Genomic DNA, 23,550 nt, shown 5'->3' with positions numbered 1-23,550 from the left:
TTCTGGAACTGTTGCTACATGAATTTTCAGTCCTCCTTACTTCATGTGTCCTTCTGGTTCCAGGAGCCTTCAGCTCAAAAAAAAAAGTAAGTTCCTGACAAGTTGTATGGTTTTTGTGGGAAGTGTCCATGGTCCCTTTGAGTTATTACTAGTCCCACACAGAGCCTCACTTCTCCTCCCTTCCTTCCAGTCCTCACAGTGGGCCATTATACTACATCCAACTGATCAAAAAATGGAAGCTGTGGGAGACTCTCTGAAACAGGCTAGAAAACCTCTACTGTGGTACAGCCCATAGGAGTACAGCTTTTTTAAGTGTTTTTGTCTCTGCTAAATAATTTCTCAAGTTCCATGTTTAAATTCCCTCTGTAAGTAAGTGCTGGAGTCTGCACTGTGAGGACCTCGCTAAAACTGAGGTAATGAAGGATATGATCTGAGGGTGTTGTGACATAGAGGCAGGTCTGATTACATCATTTGTTTTGGGTTGAGTCTCAGGAGCTTTACAAAAAGCAGTCCTAAAGGCAAGGAGAGAGAAAAGTGGAGAGGAGGGCAATAACTCATCAGCAGAAGCTCTGCATATGTGCATTCTGCTATTTGCCACATGTCTACAAGGGAATTTCTTCAGAGTGCAAAGAAACCTGTGAACTGCTGGAATATTTATAAGTCTTTCCTTGAGATGTCAGCCAAGAGCTTCAATACACTAACAGTGGCTACTGTGCTTATTTTCTTCCAAAAGATACAGCTCTCAGTGCAAGCACCGTTGAATGGTAAAGTCTCTCAGCTTTCTATTTTATTGTCTCTTGTGCCTTAGGACAACTATTTATGCATAAAAATGGCATTCTTTCATTATTGTTGTTTAATATCATGCTCGAAGTTGTTTATTGTTGGAGTCTGCCATTGTTTCTAGTTAGTATCCTTATTTAAATTTCTCAAAATAGGTATTCTGACATATACAGGGAAGAGGAATTTTTCCTCTGATTTAGTTGGCATTACAGACTTCTTGCATGCTCTGTATGCTTTGCTTTGTGATCTTATTATTTCTCATAAAATGAAGCAGAAACTGGCACTTTCAGAGTTAGTGGAAGCATCACACTTCTCCCTCTCCCTCTTTATTTTTAAACCAGAGAGAAAAAAAGCAATCCCTACAAAGCACCCCATATACTAGAGGTTGTTCTTTTCTATTGAAGCAAGAGTAGTTTCAGGAGGTTGGCACTACTCACTCTCTTTTTAGGAGTCAGTGCTCATCTATTCAAGCTGATTATAACCAATTTCCATTTTTTCAAACTAATTATAATCTATCTGGTGTTATTATAGGATGTGAGGGGAATTGTTTTGTGTGAGAGCACTCAGCACATATATTCATGGGACAGAAATCCAGGAGGTTCAAACATAATCCAGAGCTGTTGGTTCATGCAGAGCTCTGCCAGGACAAGCATTTTACCATATTTTTTGCATGAGCAGTAAAAGGTGTGGAATTCAAACTTTTAAGGTAATCTTCTTATTTTGTGCATATGTCCTCTGAAAAATGCCTATATTCTACAGCAGAATCTCCTACCCAAAAGACAGAGGTTCCTAGAGCCTGATGCTTTTGAGAACAACAGAATAAATAAAGCTTGATGCTTTACAGGTACTTTTGCTGACCATATAGTAGGTTTAGAGTAGAAAGGATGTGTTGAAAATGTATGTCTTATGATACATGTTGAAGGGAATTATGGAAAGGGAAGGGAAATGGAAAGGGAAATTATGGAAATTATCCTCAGACTTAGGAACCTAGTACCAAGAAATGGCAAGAACTAGAGTATCTGCCTGTCTCAGATATCTTTCCAAGGAGATTATCACACCTACAGCAATTCACAACTTCCTAGCTCTCAAGTGACACTGGAAATGTATTTTTTTCCCTGGCTGTTGATAAGTTTAATGTACACTGGCTCTAGGAACCTCCTCTGCTGTGCATGGGCATGTAACTGTGTTACTCATCAGTACTCATCCCAACATAAACAAAGAACCAGGAGAGTGTTCACAGACACAGAGCTGTTGAATGTTCACTTCTAGATGTGAATCCTCCAACTTGACACTGTGTGACAGTCTGCTTGACTCTCATTTCATTATCAGGCAGAATAAAAGCAACCTTGCTCAGGGTCTGAGGTTGGCAGCTCTCTGAGTTCACTCAGATAAAATCAACAAGGTTCTGCCATCTGGTAATCAATTAATCTCCTCATCCAAGATGAAATGAGCATAAATGTGCCTCGGCCCTATCCACAGCAGTTCTACGGCTGTGCTCACCATAAAGTCATAATGGTAGCGAGTTGCAGATGATCAAAATGCTCACCAGTTAAGGAACACTTCACTTGGCAAAAGACTTGAAGCTTTCATTTACTTTTGTGTCAAGTGGCATAACTGACCAAAATATTGTAAATGCTTAAAAGTGATTTGTTTAAGGTTGCTGTAGATTATAAAAATCATAGTTTTGACATCTTGTGCACATTTTAATGGTCAATAAGAGCATGAACACAGTAGCAATTGTAGTTAATCCAACATTTCTTCAAACCCTGCTCAAATTAGGACATTTCTAAAACCTACGGTGAGTTGTTTTTATTTTTATGCAAGTTTTGCCTACAGAATGAACAAAGGACACAAGCAACCCCCAAAAAACCCAGTAAGAGATAATCCCCTGCAGAGAGAAGGCAAGAGGAGAATGAGGTTTCTCATCTTGAAATACAAAACATTAATTCTTCTGCCAGAGAAACCTGAGGACTTGAGCCAGGATGACCACACAGACCTTGCTTTGAAAGTTCCAATGCAAAAGAACAAGGCACACTGGTCCTAACAAACTGAAAGCAGAGTTTCGTGTTCCCAGCACATATCAATACAAAGTGCAGTGGGTTTGCATAGCCTTACAAATTAATCCCAAACATTTCAACACAATGTTCTTAGGGAAGAACTGTATGTGTGACCACACTTCAGAGCACAAGAAATGCTGCCAAGAACTGTGTGTTGAGCAGACAAGTGCATGTAATGATAAATATTTGCCTGCTTATGTGCAGACACACTCAGAGGCACACTGAGTGTTTGCAAGATTTGTATTTTAGGACTGTTTACTAAGCAGAAATAAAATTAAATTTGTAAAGATCAGCATTAGCCTGATAACCCAAACTGTTCAGGTCTGTCAAGATGAGCACCTCTAATTATGCAGCAAGCTGAATGATTTTAAGTAGGTTCCAGGATCAGAAAAAAAATATTAAAAAGAGTATTTAGTAAGTAAAGACATTTCCAAAAACATGCAGAGATACTGTCCCAAGTTCAGTTCCTTAAGCAGTGGATGAGTATTGATCATTTTAACACTCACTCACCCTTCCTTTGGATTCTCTGAGTTATATGGGTTCATGTGTCATACTCCCTTTTTTCAAAGTCCATCTATTCATTTCTGTCCATTGCTTCTCACTGTAGCAAGTGTCAATCCATTGATGTTTGTCAAATTCCTCAACAAGGCACTGGGGGGCTTGTTGTAGTTACATTCCACTTATATTCCTTAGCTTCCTAACCAGAGAAAAATCCCAGGAGAGTACCTACAAAATCTGTGGATATTCCAATTAAAAAAAAAAAAGTCACTGAGATCGGTCTTGCCCCAAAATTTAAGTGACCGCAAGAAATTCACCCCTATGGGCAGGATCACAGGGCAATTATAGCTACAATTTGAGTGAGAAAAGTTCATAAAGTGTCAGAAAGTTTGAAAGTGTCTATGTTCTGCTCAACAGCTGGGACTAGAAAGAGACAAAAGTACTGCAACATTCAATATGTGGGTTTAGGTAGCAATTTGTTTCTTTACAGAGTAAGATCAATTTCAAAACCAGTAATATGTCCTTTGTCTTTAAACAGGGTCCAAATGGTCTTATATTGGTAAGTACTAACTAATACATACAAAATTATGGCTTTCTTCTGTACCTTAAGAACAACCTGCCAAATGTATTCTGGTGAGTACTTACTGGGATCCTTACCCAGGTTTGAATCTGGTCAATTTTTTTGAAATCTGTTATTCATCCATCAGGTTTTATATCTAGGTGACTGAGAATCAGCTATTGAGTTCTAAATTTCCTTGTGGAATGACAGGAGTTTCACCAGACTGAAGCTCACCCTACAGCTGCAGAGGGTCCCTGAAGCCCTCTGTTTCCTCAGCAGTCACAGGTCAGCAGCACACTCCAGCCTAGTTCTGCAAAGAGCATTCTCTTGCCACCCACATGAGTCTTCTTTTTCAAGTAAAATCTGAGTTCACATGATTATTCTGTATTCTCCAGTATTCTGTTACTGGAGGCTCAGGTCCCCAAAGATCCCAGCAGCGGCAAAGCAGAATAAATAATCTTTAGGAAAGCAGTGTTAATTTGTAACTAATCCTTTTAGTCATCTACTAACTCAGAAGGACCTGGTGGCTGCTCAGGAAAAAGAATTATCTAGTGTTTTTCTTCTAATTGATCAAATCCTCTAGCCAGGTATTTCTTCATTCAGAATAGCATTTTACATCCCAAGTACCCTCGCAGAAGTAGGCAGTATGGAGAATCTCGGGAAAAAAAGCTTGTTCTTAAGCTTTTGGTGCTGCTCCAAGACAGCACAAAGAACCTCTGAGACTGAACGTGCTGCTAGGAACTCCTTCCTTTGGCTGTGCTCCAGTTTACCTGACTGGCTTCACATAAGCAGAAGGAGAACTGTCAGCTGCTTGTCTGTCTGCCAGTGTCCATACACAGACCTCACATTCTCAGTAGGGAAAAAGCTTGACACAGCTTTGACAAAACCCTGGGATTTCCACCTTGACAGCAGCCATCAGATAAATTTAACCCTGCTGGGTAGTCAGGAAAACAAGACTTTTTTTTTTACTACCGTGAAAGCAGAAGTTTTGCCCTCATTCCCAGGGTAATCCTTGTTTAAATTAATTACTTCTCCCTTCCTAGGAAGTTGGGTATCATGTTGATTTCAAAGTGTGTTATTCTCAGTGCCCAACTTCATCAATTCCTGTTGAACTCTTTCAAACTGCATTCTTTCATACTGCATAATGATTTCTACATTCCAAATGTATGGAGGATAGACAGAAGGTTCACAAAACAGATTATCTTTTTCCTTCAACTACTGATTTCAAAACAAATCTAGAAAACATATAAAAGCAAATATATAAAAGCAACTTCAAAAAACTGAAGTGGTAACTGAACTTGTAAAGAATAGTACAGAAAAGCAGAGTTAGAGCATTGATCCCCACAGAATAAAACAGCTATTAGAGAGACTGTGCTGAGCCAGGAAAGATCTTCTACTGATCCTGGTTCCTTTCGGCATCCTAAATCTTCCACTGTTTAACTTTGTCCCTGAAACACCCTGCAGTGCCTCTCACTGAAATTAAGAATAGAAATGGGAAGGAAATCAAGCCATTATAAACATAGTGCAGACTGATGTCAAGATGAGGGTCAAGGTACAAGATTAAGGGTGGAGGAGAAACCTGAGTGCTCATTGTCAGATTTCTATTTGTTGAGTATTTTACATATTTTACAATATGTAAAACTGAATGTTGTTGCAGTGTTAGTACTTCAGGCCATAGTGGCAAAGCAAGATGACACCATATGTGATCAGGCCTTATCTATTCAGCACAGGCTTTCCAAAGAAATGCGAGTTTGCCTTCTGTGTAATGAAAATTACTGCATTAGATAAATCAAATATAAAGGCTAAACCTCTCCTCTGTTTGCTTCTTCCTTACCCAAACTTCAGCAATGCTGTTTGTTGTTCCTGTTTTCACTACCCTTGTACATAGTGGAAAAGCCACAGAGCAGTGAGGCTTGAGCCCTTCACCCCCGGTGACACAGGCTTGCTTTGTGTTCTCCATCATCTGGGCAGCTCCACCTTCTGTAACATGCACAAAATAGATCGAGTGTATAATAGGAAAGTGTTTTCAGTTAAAGAACTGAAAGAGCGGTTCCAATGCCTTGCAGCTCAGGGCAGCATGTGCAGGCAGCTTTTGGCAATGCTGCTGTGTGGCTGTGAGGTACAGGCTGAAATTTTCTGCTCCAGAAAAAAAAACAGTACAAGTGGATGTTAGGCTTCAGTGCTTTGGATTCTGGCTCTGATTCTGTAGTGTAAGTGAGCTGGAAGGAAATCAGAGAACCAAAATCATCCCTTCAGAGTGGACAAGCATCTACAATGGAGAAAACTAGCTTTGCAGACAGGTTTAAGGTAATAGTGCAAACAGAATTACTAACATACCTTAGCAGAAATAGTGCCAACAGAATTATTAATGTACTTTAGCATGTGAAGAGACAACTTCATGGTGCAATGCAGACACAAGAACTGTTGGTAACAGACATCAGGCTAACTGTACTTGGAACCTCTTTGATTCTGCTGTTGCCGAATACTCCAATTCAGTGAGGTGCTGAGAACCTGTGCTAAGACCCTTTCATTTCCCCTTCAGAAATGCCATCTTTAGTGAACACACTAGAACATGCCCCAGATTTCTCATACAGCATCTGAATTCAGCAATGGCAACAGCTACAGCCCTTGGCAATTCCTCCATCTCACAAGCTTCCCTCTGGGCACATGTGTGGATGATACACACATATTGGCCCTGTGTACAGAGAATGGTATTACTGAGCACTGAGCAAAATGGAAACCACGTGGTCATGTCACCATGGCATGGAGTCTGCACTCTCAGACTTCACCACCACCTCAGGCCTGGGCAAACAGCAGCTTTACAGCTTCCAGCTGGCTGAAAACAGGGCAAAGTGCTCTGCCTGGCTGAAAAAATACCACAGGCATTCCCTGTGTCAATGACCCAATGCATTTTACTACATTACTTCAGATCAAGAGAACTTGCACAGACTGTGGGAAGCTGGAGCAGCACAAATATTAATTGGTCATCAGAGCAACAGTCTGTTGGTAGCACTGGTGTCTCACAAGGCGGTTTTCTCCTTATTTTAAATGGGTCAATGTATGCATCCCGGGAGCAGACACCACTGTCCATGAAGGAAAACTTGCTCTGCATTGCCCAGCAGTACCAGTGCTGTGGGGCTGGCTGGAAAGCACAAAGCTGTCAAAGGAGATGGTACGATGGACACGTGCAGCCTTGGTGCTGAGAGGGTTTTGCTCATCTCACTGGGAGGTAGGCATCCAGACAATCCAGAGAATTATTCCTGCCTTATTTACAGATATCTTTTATGAAATAGCTGTGAGGGCACAGTCGGGCTCGGGCTACTTTCAGTAGGGTAAGGGAACATGGTCTGCAAACTTGTGTCAAGCAAAGCAGTCCACAAGCTGGATTTAAGCAGCCTGAGTTGGCACTCCCTAGGCAAGGAAGTGCTCTTGGTAGCACTGGGAGCAGTGGTAGCAGGAAGCATCCTACTTCCAGTGACACCAGCAGCTCCCTACCTTAATATGCTGACTCCAACAGCTGAATTATAGTGTTGAGGGGGTAGAACAGGCCCATGGCACAGTAAGTGCCCTGCTGACATAGTCCTGGTGGGATCCTTATAGCAGCAAACACTTCTGAAATGCCAGGTCATGAATATGTCCCACAGAAAGGAAATTAACTTTGAAGATAATTTTGCAATCCTTCTTATGTTAATGTCTTCTGGGACTTGTAGCACAGGCCAATCTTACATGCAAATGGTGTTCTTTCTTCAGTAGTGATCGGACAAAGCCTTTTTAAACGCAATGTGATTTCCACTGAATTTATCTGAGTGTACTGGCACAGAAAAGGGAAAATCTGGTTGACAATCAATCATTCATCTTCAGCAGACCAAGCGGAGAAATGCCTTCCAGCTGTGTGGTTTATCTGCCTCAGAAATCTCAATTTCACATATGCAAAACTAAGTTGCAGTGAGCTCAGCTCTTGAAGACAGGAGTTTTGACGTACTGCAATTAGACAGACTACATGCCAAAAGTGCATGCTTTCTATAAAAACTGGGTTTGTACCAAAAAAGAGGTTGTGTTTGGGTTTGTTGGGTTTTTTTAATTGAACAGGAATGAGAAACAAGCAAAATCTTCTGAAGCTTAAAGGCCTGTGAGTGGAGTTGCAGATTTATGTGAAGAAAAGGATAACTGCTAGTGAAGGTCAAGGTACATAAAGACTGTGATAACTGCATCATTTTACAGAAAAGAAAAAAGTTTGCCTTCTGAACTGGTGATGTAGAAGTGAAGCTCCCATATTCTGTTGCCAACTCTTCCAGACATTCAAGTCACCCAAATACAGTACTGAAAAAATTATTTCTACTTCATGACTCCCTGGCTAAGACTAGACTTCTATTTTATACATCAATCACCTATTTAATAATTCAAGTCTCCAAAGCTATGATATGTAATACATAAAAATCTTGCAAACTCACTACCTTATCAAACCTTTTAAAATTATTGAAGCATTTTTAAAATAAAGTCTTCTCACCAATTTTCTGGCATTGCTATAATCTTAGCTCCTTGTAAAGTGTTAAATTTCGGTGTCATTGTCTTGCATAGCAAGTTTGAACTTAAGAAACTGTCATTTCTTGGTATATCCTAATTTTTCTGGGAATATTCTTCAGTATGGATTCCATAGTATGGAATTTATGCTCTCCTGGATGTATTTGTTATTTGCCAAAAGTAGGTAGAGGAGAAGCTTCTATAATGTCAGCATAATATTTATTAGCTTTTGAAAACAATTTCAGCAACTTTAAGATAGTATCACAAAGATGTAAGAAGAAAGAAATTGATATGATTATCAGTGAAGTGGAGTCAAAAATTTAAGTTACAGCAACAGCAAGGCCTATTTATACTTAAAAGCACTGAGTCTGAGTATCCACACTGCAAACAACATCACCTGCTAACCTATGCCTTGATTAATGTTAAACAGCTTTACCAAGGAAGTCTGTCTTGAAGCACCAGAATTGATTTTGCTGATTCTGTCATATGCACTATGTTTACGTCAGATTCACCCCCCCTGGCCATTTACTTGGCAATTGTCTTTCATGTAAATAAAGTTAACTAATAGTATCCTCCTGCCTGCTAATTCCCTTCAGAAAATATCTGAACTTGCTTTGCCACTGATAACCTGATCTTCAAAGTGGGAATATCATGGGTTTGGAAAAGAAGCCTTCTAATCAAAGACTCAAGGGACTTGATATACATAGTAAGAGAAGTGAGAAACTATATCCTCCGTATTATAAGTACTTCAGTGAGGAACAAAAGTGTAGGAACAGCAGGGTCACAGTGAAAAGCAAGCTGCCAAGGATAGCAATTATCCATTGGGCACTAATGATATATCTTTTATCTGCAATGCTTAAAGGAAGAATAGATGTTTATTCCCTTCTGAAAGAAATGGCCTCATGGAAGCAGAAATTGATCCAGGGAGACCCAATGTCCTCTGCTACACAGACCAAGCTGGGTGATCCCTAAGGACCTTCCTGCCATGGAAAGAAGGCAGGAATGATGAATATTCAGAGATGAGGAGAAATGCAAGTTGCAAGTACCTCTTCTGGTATTTAAATCCAAATCATCACATCTTATGGTCTGCAAACAGCTGCTAGCTGTTAATGTGCAATTAAATCACAGGCACAATTAAAATTCTCTTGTTATTATCTATTCTTTGTAGATCTTACCTCCTGCAAAAGGCTGTGATGAAGAAAAGTTTCACCAGAGTTTGAGCAAGTTATTGCAGGTCAAATTGCCATAACACCTTCCATTTTTGCAAGTTAGCTTTTTCCTGTGGGTTATGCAATCCTGTTATGTAGTGCCAGACAGTTTGTACAGTAAGGAAAAGTCTGAGGCTCTGATATAATCAGGCCTGTCTCTAGGTCACAACATCCTCAGAAAAATGATCATCTCCTTCATTACCTCCATTTAATAAGGTCCTGGTTTTTTGTTTTGTTTTTTTTTTTAAAGTCTTAAAAATTCAGAAAAGGCTTCTTTTCCACATTTTGTGTGAAGCCTGACATGACACTGAATAATTTCTTTGTTAATTGCATGGTGAAGGTTTGATAAATGTATCTCTGTTAATTCACACAGGTCCTGATGGAGAGAAGGCCTGGCCAAAGAAATATCCATTTTGTGCAGGAGTATTCCAATCACCAATTGATTTCCACGAAGATATTCTCCAGTATGATTCTAACCTCTTGCCTTTAGAATTCATAGGCTATAACCTGCCCTCCACTGACCAGTTTACATTGATCAATAATGGCCATTCAGGTAAGGGAGCTCATGGACAGCAAGGAATGATAAAAGAAAGAGTTGCAGAAACGCAGTTCTTTTTTTACTTCGTGGGTGGATTACCTTAATATAATATATAGACTTCTATATAGTATATACTGTTATATAATATTAGATGAAATTAAGCTGCTAATCAGATGAGAAAGCCTTCATATCAGCATATCTACATCCACAGAACCAGCTAGAGAAATCTGGGAATGTACTAAGTACAAATAGATTCCCAGGAAGTCGTATTTTAAATAAAGAAATTTAAAATAAACTCCAGGCATGTCAGAATTAATGCCCAAGGTTTTCTTATTACTTTAGTTGTGGTGCACCAAAACAGAAACAGACTTTGTGATTCTGCTAAAAAGAGATCAACTAATAACATATGAGCAATGGGTCCCTTCCATTCATCAGAGCAACTCAACTGAATTATGTGGGGGTGTGGGGAAGAGGAAGAAAATGTAGGAGCACCATTCTGTTCTTTCGACTTGAGACAGAAACCTCTTTAATATAAGGTAAGATAGACAATGATAGGGAAGAAGATGAAAAATAATTAGAAGTAGTGTATAAACAGGCCCTCCCCACAGTACCAATAAATGAGTGTCAGTACAGTAGGTAAAGGCAGAGATTATGCTGTCTCATAAAGGTCTCCTATAATGACACAATACACTATACCAGTGAGTCAGCCCCACCATTTTTCATTCCTTTCTGAAACACTTGGATACACAGAAATGAGAATAATTATAAAACCCTCCTTCTTTATGTCCTCCTTTATTGCATAAGTATCAAAATAACCTGCATTATAAAATGGCCTCTGGTCTCACACTTTTGGTTATGAGTTGACCAACATGAAAAAAATCTCTATTTTTGTAATTCTTTCAGTGAAGTTGACCTGCTCAATTGAACATCATAAGCCCATTCCTCAGTAAGGGCCAACCTCTTGGGACAGATTCCTGGTTTTCCTCTTGATCAATTTCTCCTTTAAAACCAGGTTGCTTTAAACTAAGAATGGCTGGAACATCCTTTCCTTGTGAGCCTTCTTTTCCTAAAAGTGCTTCTCAGTCCTGAGTGAAAGACTGGACTGTCACAGTTGGCTGCACTGGGCTGATGTGAGTGACAGGCAATACGCAGAGAAAGAAATATTGTCATTGTGCACTTGAAGGGTGCCAGACGGCAGAAGGAGCTAAAAGAACAGCACTAAAAGCCCGTCCCTCCCAAAACAATTGCACAGGTAAAAGCAAATTCATTGGAGAATCTAAGTCACTACCACTGTCAGATCTCACCCCTAAAATATGAGGTTTGATTATTTCCTAAAGAAAGCGTGATGAAAATAAAACCTCCTCAAGATAATGGGAATTTATTTTCAAGGTCAGTGGCCTCCTAGAAAGCAGAGGAGATGCATCCTACACTAGAAAGCTCACTTAGAAACAAATTAAATTACCTCTGAGTAACAAAAAATTAGCCTCTGTTTGACTGATCATCATACCATCTGCTGCTAACTTTTCTTTCAGCTAGAGAAAACCAGTAGGATGCTTAGTATTGTGCTGTCAAGTCATTCCTATATATAATGTTCTTCACCAGCCAGCTCATCCAGACACAATTACCTACTGCAGCTAGACTGGAAACAGTAGAACTCAAAAAAACCCTCTTCAGTAGGAGCCTAAAAATAGGGTCACAGCTGTTACATCACTACAGTGTTGAGCCTTGTTTCCCCTGAAAAACATATCCAGGGCAGTCCAGAAACAAACTGTATCCACTCTGGAAAATACAGAAAAATTGCAAAGAAACTGATCTGGTCTTGACATAAGCTGTTGCTTTATGAGGTAACAAATGCTCCAAGTGAACAAATGAGAAATTTCTGCTGGATTGAGAAGCAGTACAGTAATTTTTACATCAAAATATGCCCAAACAAGCCAGCCTGCCTCCCCCACTGGAGAGCATTAGTGAGCAGAAGGGAAGCTCATGCATACAAAGGTTTCTCTCCAGCACATCAAGAGAGGAAATGCTTGTTCTTAAAGCCTGGTATTATCTTGTTGCTCGACATCAGTATTCTGGGTTTGGGGAGCAGCAAGGAAAGGGGGGGAGTTTATTTGGTTTTGTCATGTGCTCCTAAAAGAAGATTGAGAGGCAGCAGAGTTCAATATAATAGAAGCTATAAATTAGCACAGAAATATTAATTAAGCCATTTTCAACCACTATTAAAGGGATTGAAAGAAGGTACATGAACCTAAATTTTGCTTCAACGTATAAATAATTGTCTCTTCAATGTCTGAGATACATCCACATTCTTCAGGGAGAAGAAAGATTTCCAGTAGCAACAATTGTCATATTCAATCCATGTATTTAGGAAAATAGAAATAGGTATGTTCTAAATACTGATCTACCAAGAAAGGCTTAAAGAGAACAGAAGTGTTTATTTCCTACTGCAGACCAACATGGTTTTGAGTTAAGAATCTGCTTTTTTCATGCTCCATGTATAACAGACACAGTATTTTTATTTGCCCTGTTCTTGAGAGCTATGGTATCATTTGTTCCTGTCTGGTTTTGGTCTGCTTACAGTGAAAATGTATCTGTCACCTGCTATGTCTATCAGAAACCTCCCGTTTGAATACACTGCATCTCAGCTTCACCTGCACTGGGGAAACCGAAACAAGTCTGAGGGGTCTGAGCACACAATCAGTGGGAAGCATTTTGCAGCAGAGGTAAGGCAGGCCAGCTCAGATCAGGGAAAGACGCAAAAAGGGCCGGGCAGGCCCCATTGTTTCAAAGTGGTATCTGTCTCTTGCATAAACGACTGTTAAAGGCTGTGAGGGTTTAAGCCGAGCATTTATGATCTGGGGATGTACTAAAAAAAAAAAAAAAAAAAAAAAAAAAAAAAAAAAAAAAGCAAAAAAAAAAAAAAAAAAAAAAAAAAAAAAGCGTTGCACATCACAAAATAAGATGAATTCAGATACACTAAGTCAGGGAGCTGGAATTCAGATTTTAAACTCAGAACTGGCATCAGGTCACTTGAGGTAACCTTTAGCTGCACAACACTGCTGCTCTGTTTACCTTTACTCACCTTCCTCTATACAGTGACTAACTTCATCTTTTCTGATTTCTAAACTATGGATTTGGGAATAGATTTTGATAAGCAGTACCAATCAGATATTTACCCCCAAATTATTTAAAAATTAGGATAATTTGCTTGCATAACAACACTTTAGGAAGTGCTTCTCTAGTTATATTTAGCACTGAGGTTTGCATTTCAAATATTGGAATGCTAAGGTGCTATTTTTCTAGAAAAGTTTACTAGTACTCCAGTCAAGATGCCTGGAAGCTGAAGTAATGAATCCTCTTTCTCCCCTCATTATTGGTGGGGGTGGGCTGTGTGTAACCCAGCTACAGCAGGGCTGTGAGTCCCAGGACCTTCTGCCTTTCTCTAAAAAGATCTTACTATTGCACCCAGAAATCACTGAACCACCCTCCTACATTGTCTTACCCTGAGATGGCTGCACGGTCTTCTTTAACTGTGAAGCATAAATGTGAGCATAACCCAGATGTTATTGTAACAAAATATCTCCTCCTTTGTAGCTGCATATTGTACATTACAACTCTGAGAAATACCCAGCTATAACAGCAGCAATGGACAAAGCTGATGGGCTGGCTGTTTTGGCGGTTCTCCTCGAGGTAGGATGCAGGATCTTTTTTCTGTTTAGAATATGCTTTCAATCATTCAGTTATGAGAGACCGTTAACATACAAAATTACCTACATCATGTAACAATATGGTGGCTGAATAATGGTTCTTCCTTTCCTCTTAAAAAAAAAAAAAAAAAAAAATCAGAGTCTGGCAGCATATACCAAACCAGGAGCAAATGTTACAAAAATAAGAATTCTGAGTATTTTCTCGTGTTTTTTAGTAAATTAAATTCAGCTATGTTAAATCCATTTTTGCATTCATTTACAAACCAATGACTTATAGCATTTATCAAACAAGAAACAACAGTGAATTTCAAGCTCATTTACTCAAAGCTGCCTGCTGTAGCATCAAAGTTTGAACACAGCAGAGAGGCACAGGCAGGCACAACCCTGCCTTAGATCACTGTATGGAACTAGGATTTAACCATAGTCTTCTCACTGCTAACTTCCCAGATCCTTTTAATCACATCATACAGTAAACTAGTACATACAGTGACGTTTTAAGATGTCAGGACAGTTTTCCATTTTTTTTTCTCTTAAAACCCACGTATGAAGAAAATAACGATCTTAAAAAAAAGGGGGGGAAATAGTAGCTTTTACATATATAAGTCTTCTTTTTCTTGAGGATTAAAACTACTTGGTAAGATAACAGCGAGGATTAAATGTGAGGATTTTCTGCAGCATAACAAACCAAAACCACAAGTTTTCATATTTCCATCAAAAAGTAAAATGTTCCAGTTGGCACACAAAGCTCTCACCCCTCCCTCCGAATTATTATAATTTAGAAAATTAAAGGGGCTTTCAGGCAGAGATATGGGGATAGGAATAACAGTTTACTAATATGTATAGCAAGACAAATAAACAACAATAATAATTACAGCATTAAAAGTAAACATAACTAGGGACCTCGAGGGGCTTTCCTTTACAAAACCTGGGGCAGTCTGATTCTGGTGCGGAGCTCCGCGAGCACCAAGCTGGAACGGTGGAAAATCCTGGGCTGGTGGGTGAGATGAGAAGCTCTGTCGGTGATAGCTGGAAAAGCAGGGATGTCCTGGCCAGGCAGGTGGGTGCAGGGCCACAGCGCAGTGAAAAGCCCCAAAGCAGCGGCGGTGGGACAGCGCCGGCCCAGCTCCAGCAGGGCAGGAGGAGGCAGCTCAGAGTTCCGAGGCACACGAGGAGATGATGGCAGATTCCTCAGGACCAGGCCCAGTGGTGATGATGAACGCTTCCTGACACCCTGGTAGGGTGGTGGTAGCAGTCCAGATGAAGCAGTGATCTCATAGAGAACGTCTGGTAGCCTTTCTCTTCTGCGAAAAATCTAGCGGGAAAGGGCCCAAATCCCACATTATATCCAGGTGAGAATCCTTGGCTCCTCCCTCTGGGTGGAGCATATCACAATAGGATGATATCATTCTATGAGTGCTGCAGCCGGTCCTTGATGGCCCATGAACAGAGATAGCTCCTGGAGGGAGTTATCTTTGAGTCATGGGGCAAGGCATTGATGGGCCCATTAACAGTTCGTGAAGGTGGTGATAGAATAGATTTTGGGCATATCCTGGATTGTAACCTAGGACATTACCCAAGCTCACTTCCTAGCACCTCTAAGATTCTGAGAGTAATTTTGTGTTCAATTTTGGTTCATTTGGAAGTTGTAGCTGTGAAAAGTGTCAGAGTATTATGCATTACACTAGGGAATAATACTGGAATTCTGGTAATTTCTAAGAAATAGTGTTTGAAAATCAAATTAGTGAACAATGGAGATTAGGTCTTGGAAATCCTTTCAGACAGCTGGTGGCTGTTACAGTTAATGTAAGGACACCAGTTTACTATGTCTGGTTGTCAGAGGAGTTGCTAAGCACCAGCTCTGAAGAATTCATAAAAAAACCCATGGATTATTAGACTGAAGGGCTGCTGGTAAATGTTGAAAACTGTATTCTTGTGTGATAGTTGAGTTATAGCCTTTGTCAGATAGTTGAGCTGTAGCTTTGTGGTACCAGTGTTATTCTTTACCTACCTGGACTGTGAGGAGCAGCAGATTAAAAATGTTTGTGGGTGGAAAAATGTGGCTTTGACTGGAAACCAGGAGATGGTCTGAGAAGCCTGGCAACTGAGAACTTCTGTCGGCGATCCTCTCAGAAGAAAGGGCTTCTCTTCCCTTGCACAGCACTCTGAGCAGGCAAGGGAAATAGGGCCGGTTCACACAAAGGTCTGCACTTCAGCTGTATTGCTGCAATACAACACAGCAGCTCTAATAGCCCTGGAGCAGGAATATTATCGTGGCTCTGAAGACAGAGGGGATGTTTCGAGTTATAAAATACTTATGCCATTCTTGTACATGAATATCTGGACAGTAGAGGCATTTGCCTTAGGACAGGCCAGAAGCACAGACTCATATTCAGGCTGGTGATTTGCATAGCTGTTGATAATGTGATCATTGCAGATTGGACCCTTCAACCCATCCTATGAAAAGATCTTCAGGCACTTCTGGAATGTGAAATACAAGGGTGAGTGGCTAAATCAGATTGAGAATGGCTAAGAGTATCAGATGTCACCCTGAGAGGGATTGAACTGGCTGAAGAAACAGTCCAGAGATTTCAGGCAAATCTGTCATAAACTGAAAGGCTTCCAAATGCAGTGCATTCCTGGGAAGAGCGTATGGCTAGCATGCCCCACGTGAATCTGACTGGGCCTTATTTCTTCCATGTGGTGTTTTTTAGCTAATATGGCCACAGTTTATCTTAGAGGACTCTGATCTGGTGTCTCAGACAAGATTTGTACACAGGAAACTTAAAAAGCTGTAGTCCTTTTTAAACTGGGATAATCTCTGCTAAAAGATATTGTTCTTATCCTAGTGACATGACATTGAAAATACTCTACTTATTGAAAGCAAATTCACTTCACTGATACGCTACACTGCTTGAGTAATCATGACACAATATTTAACACGAACCGCCTTTTTTAGATCAGAAGGTCCTGGTCCCTGGTTTCAATATTCAAGAACTGCTTCCTGACAGACTGGATGAGTATTATCGCTACAAAGGATCCCTGACTACTCCTCCCTGCTACCCGAGCGTTCTCTGGACAGTTTTCCGACACCCTGTCAAAATTTCTCAAGAGCAGGCAAGTTCCAAAAGAGCACATTTCTCTGACTGGTGTCTGCTAAAGAGCAGTAAATACATATTCTCATTGCCTGGATTTCCCTTATGTTCCTGTAAAACTGAAAGGTGACCATTGCTTAAATCCTTTAAGGGGGAAGAACAACACAGAACTGACATAAATCAATATACCATTCTGTTTGTTGTTAGCATATTCTCAGTTGACCAGAACAAAAGACAGCCAGCTCCACAGCAATTGGTATGGTATCATCTTGAAAAAATCCCAGGCAAGTGACATTAATTTTGATTTTCATCAGGTACTTACACCCTGCTCTACATCTTTCCATGAGCTACCTACGGATCATTGTTCAGGCTCCATGTCTGAACATTGTTCACAAAGTATTTCAGTGCTACTTTGATTCTGATGGACTTGGGTGGGTTGCAAGGTTTCTAAAAAGCTTGTGTTCTGTTATTTATCCATCTTGAATTCCCTAACTTTTGTCCCAACTTACATTTCTTGTGATCATCTAATTAACTTCTTCTGCTCTTGGGTGGCTGCTTACCCAGACTATAAACTCACAATCTTCTGATTCTGAATCTTCTGATCCACCTAATTATAGACATGGTGAAAATATTATCAACATCTCAGATCAAATTACTGCAAGCTCCTCATTTTGAAAATACATTCTTGCCTTTGTCCATTATGCCAGACCATGTATCTAAAAAAAATAGAGTTCTTTCAAAAATTAGCCTTTAATACTACTTAGGAGTTAGACTGTGCTAGGTAGAACATGCGGGGAAAGTCTACCATATTTTCTCCCATCCAGTTTTCCTGGAAGATGATCTGATAGTAAGCAGTAGTTTTATCAGGATGTAAACAAAATACAAGTATGGACTTGGAGATGTCACATTGTTAACACATTATTCTGTATTTGGGTTCACAGGCCACATGAGAATTATTACTTAATGCATTCCCTTCCCTTTGACTACACTTTTTTTTTTTTCCAAACACTCTCAGTGATCACACACTGGCACTGCTTTCTCTGTATTCTGGGAGCTGAACAGGTGCTTCCCTTTCTAGTTACTGGCACTGGAAACAGCCATGTACTGCACAGAGAGTGATGACCCAGAACCCCTGGAAATGGTTGATAACTTCAGAAATGTCCAGGAATTCCATGAAAGACTGGTTTTTGTCTCCTTCCATGAAGGTGAGTTGCATGAATGCCTCTGCGCAAATAAACAGTGCGCAGTGATTTGTGTAAATGTGAAGTATTAGAATGGCAGTCCTGCTGCACTGTACCACTACAAAACCACAGCTATCTCCTTTCCCTGTAGTTAATTTTGCTGCCTTCTCACATTGCATTGGTGCATGGGCAACTGTACAAGCATAAGGTATTCCCAGGGTAGGTAAGAATTTTTTTTTTTTGTAGTGGGTATCAGGCAAGTGCTTCAACCCTTCTGATCAAAGGCAAGGAGATAAAAGAAGGAAGGCACAATTGTCCTTGTCATGAATGGCAGAAGTATTTGCTGTCACTCCAAATAATAAACAGCTCCACAGTTGAGCTGTTTCAGCCAGTGTAAATGCTTAAGATGGCCTTGTCTCACCAATGACATTTGCTGATTCTCAGCAAGGTCAGGATTGATCTTATGCAGACCACACATTTAAAAGGAGTCACACTTTTGGGGATGCTGTGAACAGTGTCCCCAAATCAGAAGAAGTCCTTGAGGAATTCAAACTTGTCAAATAAATATAATTTGTAACACTGGATTGTATTATTCAGTGTTATAAATTAAAAAAACAAACAAACAAAACAAAACAGGAAACCCTCCCCCCCCCCCCATTTTACGAGAAAGAACTGACTCAAAAGCTTAACTCTGCAGTGTTACACAATGCCAACACGTCAGTTTGGTGGGGGGGATTTGTACAAAAGTCTGCATCTGCTATGGTGAGAAGCTGAGCTGTACCCCACAAAAAGGCCTTTGAGTACACATTTGTGCAAAATGTATTGCTCCAACTTCTTTGTTGCCTTGTAAACAAATACTCTGAAAGATCTGTGAAACTGGCACGTACACTCCAGGCAGATGAATCTGGGCAAGCCAATGCACTACTTGAAATTCAGAGCAGATTTCTAAAAGAAAAAGCAGACTCCACCAAAAAGATTAGCCAAGCTGTAAACTTTCAATTTAATAAAATGTGTTAGCACATCATTTCAACTTTGCCTGCCATTTTCTTCACTGTTTAGATGAAAGAACAGAAAACACAGGAGATGTCTGTTTTGGATACTTTCACACAACAGAAATGGTTCCCTGCAGGCCCACTGCAGTAGCTGCTTCCGCTGTTCCCCCCTGCAGAGAGACCCTTTCATAAGGTATCTCTTCTAATAGAAGGCTATAAAGGAGAAAAGTGAAAATTAGAGATCAGCCAAAACAAACCCCAGGCAAAACATTTCTCTGAAATCAGAAATTATTTTGATTAGTCATCAAAAGTTGGTTGATCTCTTAAAATGAGAATTGCACTAGAAGTTCTCTTGTTGCTAGATTCTAAACATAATACCTAAGAAGATTGCAAGTTTACCAAATTATCAACAGTCCTTAACTCTCTGTTATTAATATACGAACTGATACTACTTGCACAAACAATATTTTGAGTAAAAGAAAAGATAACAATAGTGAAAGAGGGAAAGAACTGGAATATGTCAGACTTTTTTCTGCTTTTATGGATTGGCCAACCAGAAGAATGCCCCCATGGCATTCTTGTATGACCACAAACAGGTTAAAACTTTCTTCCACAATCTCCTATCTCAAACACTGGCTGCTCACTTAGAGAGCTAGTTGGGTCCTGAATACCTATTTTAATAATCCTCTTCAAATCTCTGCTCAAGTCAGATTATGTGCAATGATTTCAACCAGAATTATTCCGCAGAATTTGAAATACAGCTTCCACATTTCTAAGGCTAAGGCTTCCTCTGCAGGTCTTAAGTCCCTGCACAAACAATCTACTATACCACTTCAGAAACGCTTCCTGAGGTACCAGAAATTCCAGACTGAGAAGCTCCCTTGTGATTATGACAGGTGCACCACAGAATTCTAGCGATCCAACTTTTACATTTTCTATCCTTGTCCTTTATTTATCAAAATTCACCACCTGGTGGGCTTGGCAAGGGTATGTTGTCAGTTCCTAACCACACCTGTGAGCCATTGATCTGCTGAGTCCGAGTAGTCAGTCAGAAATGAGAAATGAAGTTTTCCATCTGTTTCTTAAGCTGACCTTTCAGCACCTGACTATATTCTATCTATTAATCACACTCAGTACTTAATAGTAGAGGTAGAGAGTTATAACCCATGATCCCAGTAACTGAAAATCAGATACTGTACTTTTCATCCAGGAATCTCCAAACACTTCACAGAAATAGTGTAAAGCATTATTATTTCCATTTATGGGGGAAAATTTGACCCAGATGTGACTTTTTCAAAATGGTTGCTGGAACCAGAGCCAAACCAAATAGCAACATTTGGTTCTCCCTCTGCTAAGCCACATTTCTGGCTCCCATGCAGACATGACACCAGCCATAAAAGCATTTTCAATGTATCTCTAAAGCTGGCATGATTTAACAGAGTTAAACTGTAGGGGTTATTGCCCATCCTGTCATTCACACCCCAGAACCATTCTCTATGGCTATGAAAGACATTGCTCAGCACTACTCTGATAGAAATCCCATTCAGTCTAAGTACATTTAATTACAAAAGCTCATTGACTGTATTAGTGAACCATAGAAAAAAATGTTCAACCCATTTCAAAAAGGGTATTTGCCCCTGTAATCTCACATTCCACTTACTGCAGTCACTAAAGCTCCCTTACAGGTGCAGCTCCTCACCTAAAGGGAAAAAAAAAAAAAAAAAAGGAAAGAAAGAAAAAAGAAAAGAAAAAAAGGCCCAATGAAGTACACCTGGCTGCTGCAAGTGCCCAGCCTGGTGGTTCAGTCAGCTGAACCTCAAATAGGAACAGAGTACACCTACTAAGAAAGGAAAGAGAGGCTATGTACAGAGTCAAGGACTGGGCCAGGCAACCACTGAAATTTGTAAAAGAAATCCTGTTGTGCACACCTAGGCCCCTACTAAGCAGGTTTTCAGAGCAACTTTTCTACCTGATCACTGACAAGTCTGAGAGCTGTCACCTTCACCTGAGCACAGACACTACGAGATGGGGCCACCGGCCTGTGTTTTGTATCAAAATTAAAAACAACTGAGGTGTTCAGTCATCCACATTTTTGATGCCAGTAATGAGTATCTAAACTCATGCTCACTATTTATAAGAACCACATTTCAAAAAGCCTCTAATCTTTAAGGATTACGCAGCAAAACTCACGTGTTTATAATATATTTTGTCTATCAGCAATTTATTCCAATAAAATCACTTTCACATGCATGCAACTGGAATTTGACAGGATGTTCAAACCACCCTCTATCCACAAGTTAAACAAGAACTCCTGTCTAGTTTTGTTTAGGGTACCATGCTGAAATACTATCTAACTAAATTTTCTAAGAAGATCCTCTCATCAGACAGAAGTGCTTCCTACTCCTTCCTCTTGAAAATACAAGTTCTTTTTCTACAGTTATTCTTTTGTGTTATATTTTTATGTCCATTTGACACACCTTTACTATAGCAAAACTCACTTTTTGTAAAACAGCTCTTCTTCAATTCTTCTTCCATTCAGCTGGACTTCAAATTAATAAGTCAAATGCAGTTAAACTCCATGTTTTACATTTGTGTTTTATCAACAGTTGATTTAATAGGAGAATATATTTAGATGGAATATATGAAACCTGTCAGCTTGACTCTAAAAGAGCTGTGCTGTTGCTTAGAGAGAAACAATAATTTGATAAAATATATATTTAAAAAGTGCAAATAAATAAGGAAAATGCACTTAAGAGCTCCAGGATCCTTGTGGAAGCCAGAATGAATAAAAAATACTTCCATTGCCAAAAATGTACATGAAGCTCACTAACCAACACAGCATTATGATAATCATTAAAACTTTATGCAAACAAGAGATCACTTAGTCCTTAATACTAATACCCTGAATTAGTTTTTACATTCTTTCATGCCTTTAAGCAATGTTCTCAAAAGCAAAGGGTATCATTCTTCAGCTGCCCACAGTCAGTGGTGCTCTCTGTGAGAAAACAAAAGGCTTTGAATTTAACATCCTTGATTGCCAGTGTTTAATTCTTTGGGTTTGCTTATGATCTCTAATTTATTATAGGATAAAAATCATGCTCCTGCTATGACATGCTGTGCTGGTGCCTCATTGTGGGCATTGTGACTTTAGCACGTGTCTCTTGTCACAGCACTGTGAGCTGTGGACCCAGCTGTGGGACTGGGACATTCCAGGGAGCATCTGTGCAAATTTACCCATTCATAGTCACAAAGTGGTGTGACCACGCTGTAGAAAGGTTGCAGATGCAGAATGCAAACATTATGACAGACCGGAGACTCACTTTCACCACTCAAGACAATGATATTAACAGTTGTGCATGTTCTCCCTCTTTTCCTAGGTTTTGTGGTTTCTGTTGTGATAGCCTGCATTCTGGGAGCTCTCATCATTCTTGCAGTAGCCTTCTGGCTACTGAAGAAGAAAAGGTAAGATGTCTGGCTATCGCATCAGATTAAAAAAACTCAAACCATATTTTTCCTCTGACACATAGAACTGTTTGCAAAAAAAGTGTCCAAAACTTTGCACATTTTTTTAGTGGTCTTTTATAAGACATGATCTCTTCCTACAAACTACGATTTGTTTTTATTACTGTAGACATTATTTCCCCTGTGTGATATCAGGCTGGGTCAATAACAGACCCAGTTTTTCCGTTTCTTATATGCCATTTGTTCTTTCCTTTTTCTTTTTGCTGCTCCTAATTGCTTTTTGGATCCTTCAATTTTTTCCTGAAACAGTAAGCGTAACAAGGAGAATGGCATTCTAGGAAAGCCTCTCCCAATGGGCACAACATTTTAGAGGAAGAAATATGTACAGCCAAAAGATAATTAAGCCACTGTTTGCCAACAAAGCCAAATCCTAGAAAAAAATCTAAGGTTGCAAGTTTTCCTACCGCCTGATTCCCTTTCCATTCAGCATTGACCTTGCATACAAAATGTGTTTTACTGAAATATTTGAAACAATAAGATACTGTGACATTTGCATGAGTACAGAGAAAAATAATCTCATCATGCATAATGGAAAACTTTAAGTAACTAGCAGTGCTTTTCCTTCATTGACATTACAATTATTCAATAATTTGTTTTTTTTAGCTGCAAAAATGGAGGTGAAGACAACAGAGGAGTCATCTACAAACCAGGCATGTACAGGGAGGAAGAAGACATCTCCAAAATTTGATACCCTGCACTGTCACAAAAGCCCCTTTTCATCCGTAGCACTGATTTATTTTGGATTGGTGAAACGCATCTCTTGTTCTTGGCTAATGATAACCCTCAAGAGAGCTCTAAAAACACATACCAGGCAAAAGTTTTCTGTAACCGTTGTTCTCTTGTTTTACAGAGAGATATGATCAGTGAATCCCCCTGAGCTGAATTCCTCGCCGCA

At 39.8% G+C, this 23,550-nt stretch overlaps 1 protein-coding gene across 1 annotated transcript; it reads left to right on the top strand.

Moving 5' to 3' along the window:
- The first annotated feature begins 673 nt into the window (after nt 1–673).
- Nucleotides 674–23,343, top strand: CA12 (carbonic anhydrase 12). Its single transcript, XM_062501350.1, has 10 exons — nt 674–764; nt 3,874–3,894; nt 9,997–10,176; nt 12,742–12,884; nt 13,756–13,851; nt 16,303–16,366; nt 16,825–16,982; nt 18,039–18,165; nt 22,511–22,595; nt 23,259–23,343. The coding sequence occupies exons 1-10, from the start codon at nt 674–676 to the stop codon at nt 23,341–23,343; spliced, it is 1,050 nt and encodes a 349-aa protein (XP_062357334.1).
- Nucleotides 23,344–23,550: the final 207 nt, after the last annotated feature.

The sequence above is a fragment of the Cinclus cinclus genome, chromosome 13 (genome assembly GCF_963662255.1).
Source record: "Cinclus cinclus chromosome 13, bCinCin1.1, whole genome shotgun sequence".
Lineage (NCBI taxonomy): Eukaryota > Metazoa > Chordata > Aves > Passeriformes > Cinclidae > Cinclus > Cinclus cinclus.
This window is presented reverse-complemented; position numbering and strand designations above follow the sequence as displayed.

What these genes read in the sequence shown, in the direction of transcription:
- CA12 (XM_062501350.1), top strand. Translation starts at nt 674, where the DNA reads ATGTCAGCCAAGAGCTTCAATACACTAACAGTGGCTACTGTGCTTATT. An exon ending in AGTGCAAGCACCGTTGAATG is followed by an intron (nt 765 to 3,873) that starts GTAAAGTCTCTC and finishes GTCTTTAAACAG; the next exon opens with GGTCCAAATGGTCTTATATT. An exon ending in CTGGAATGTGAAATACAAGG is followed by an intron (nt 16,367 to 16,824) that starts GTGAGTGGCTAA and finishes CGCCTTTTTTAG; the next exon opens with ATCAGAAGGTCCTGGTCCCT.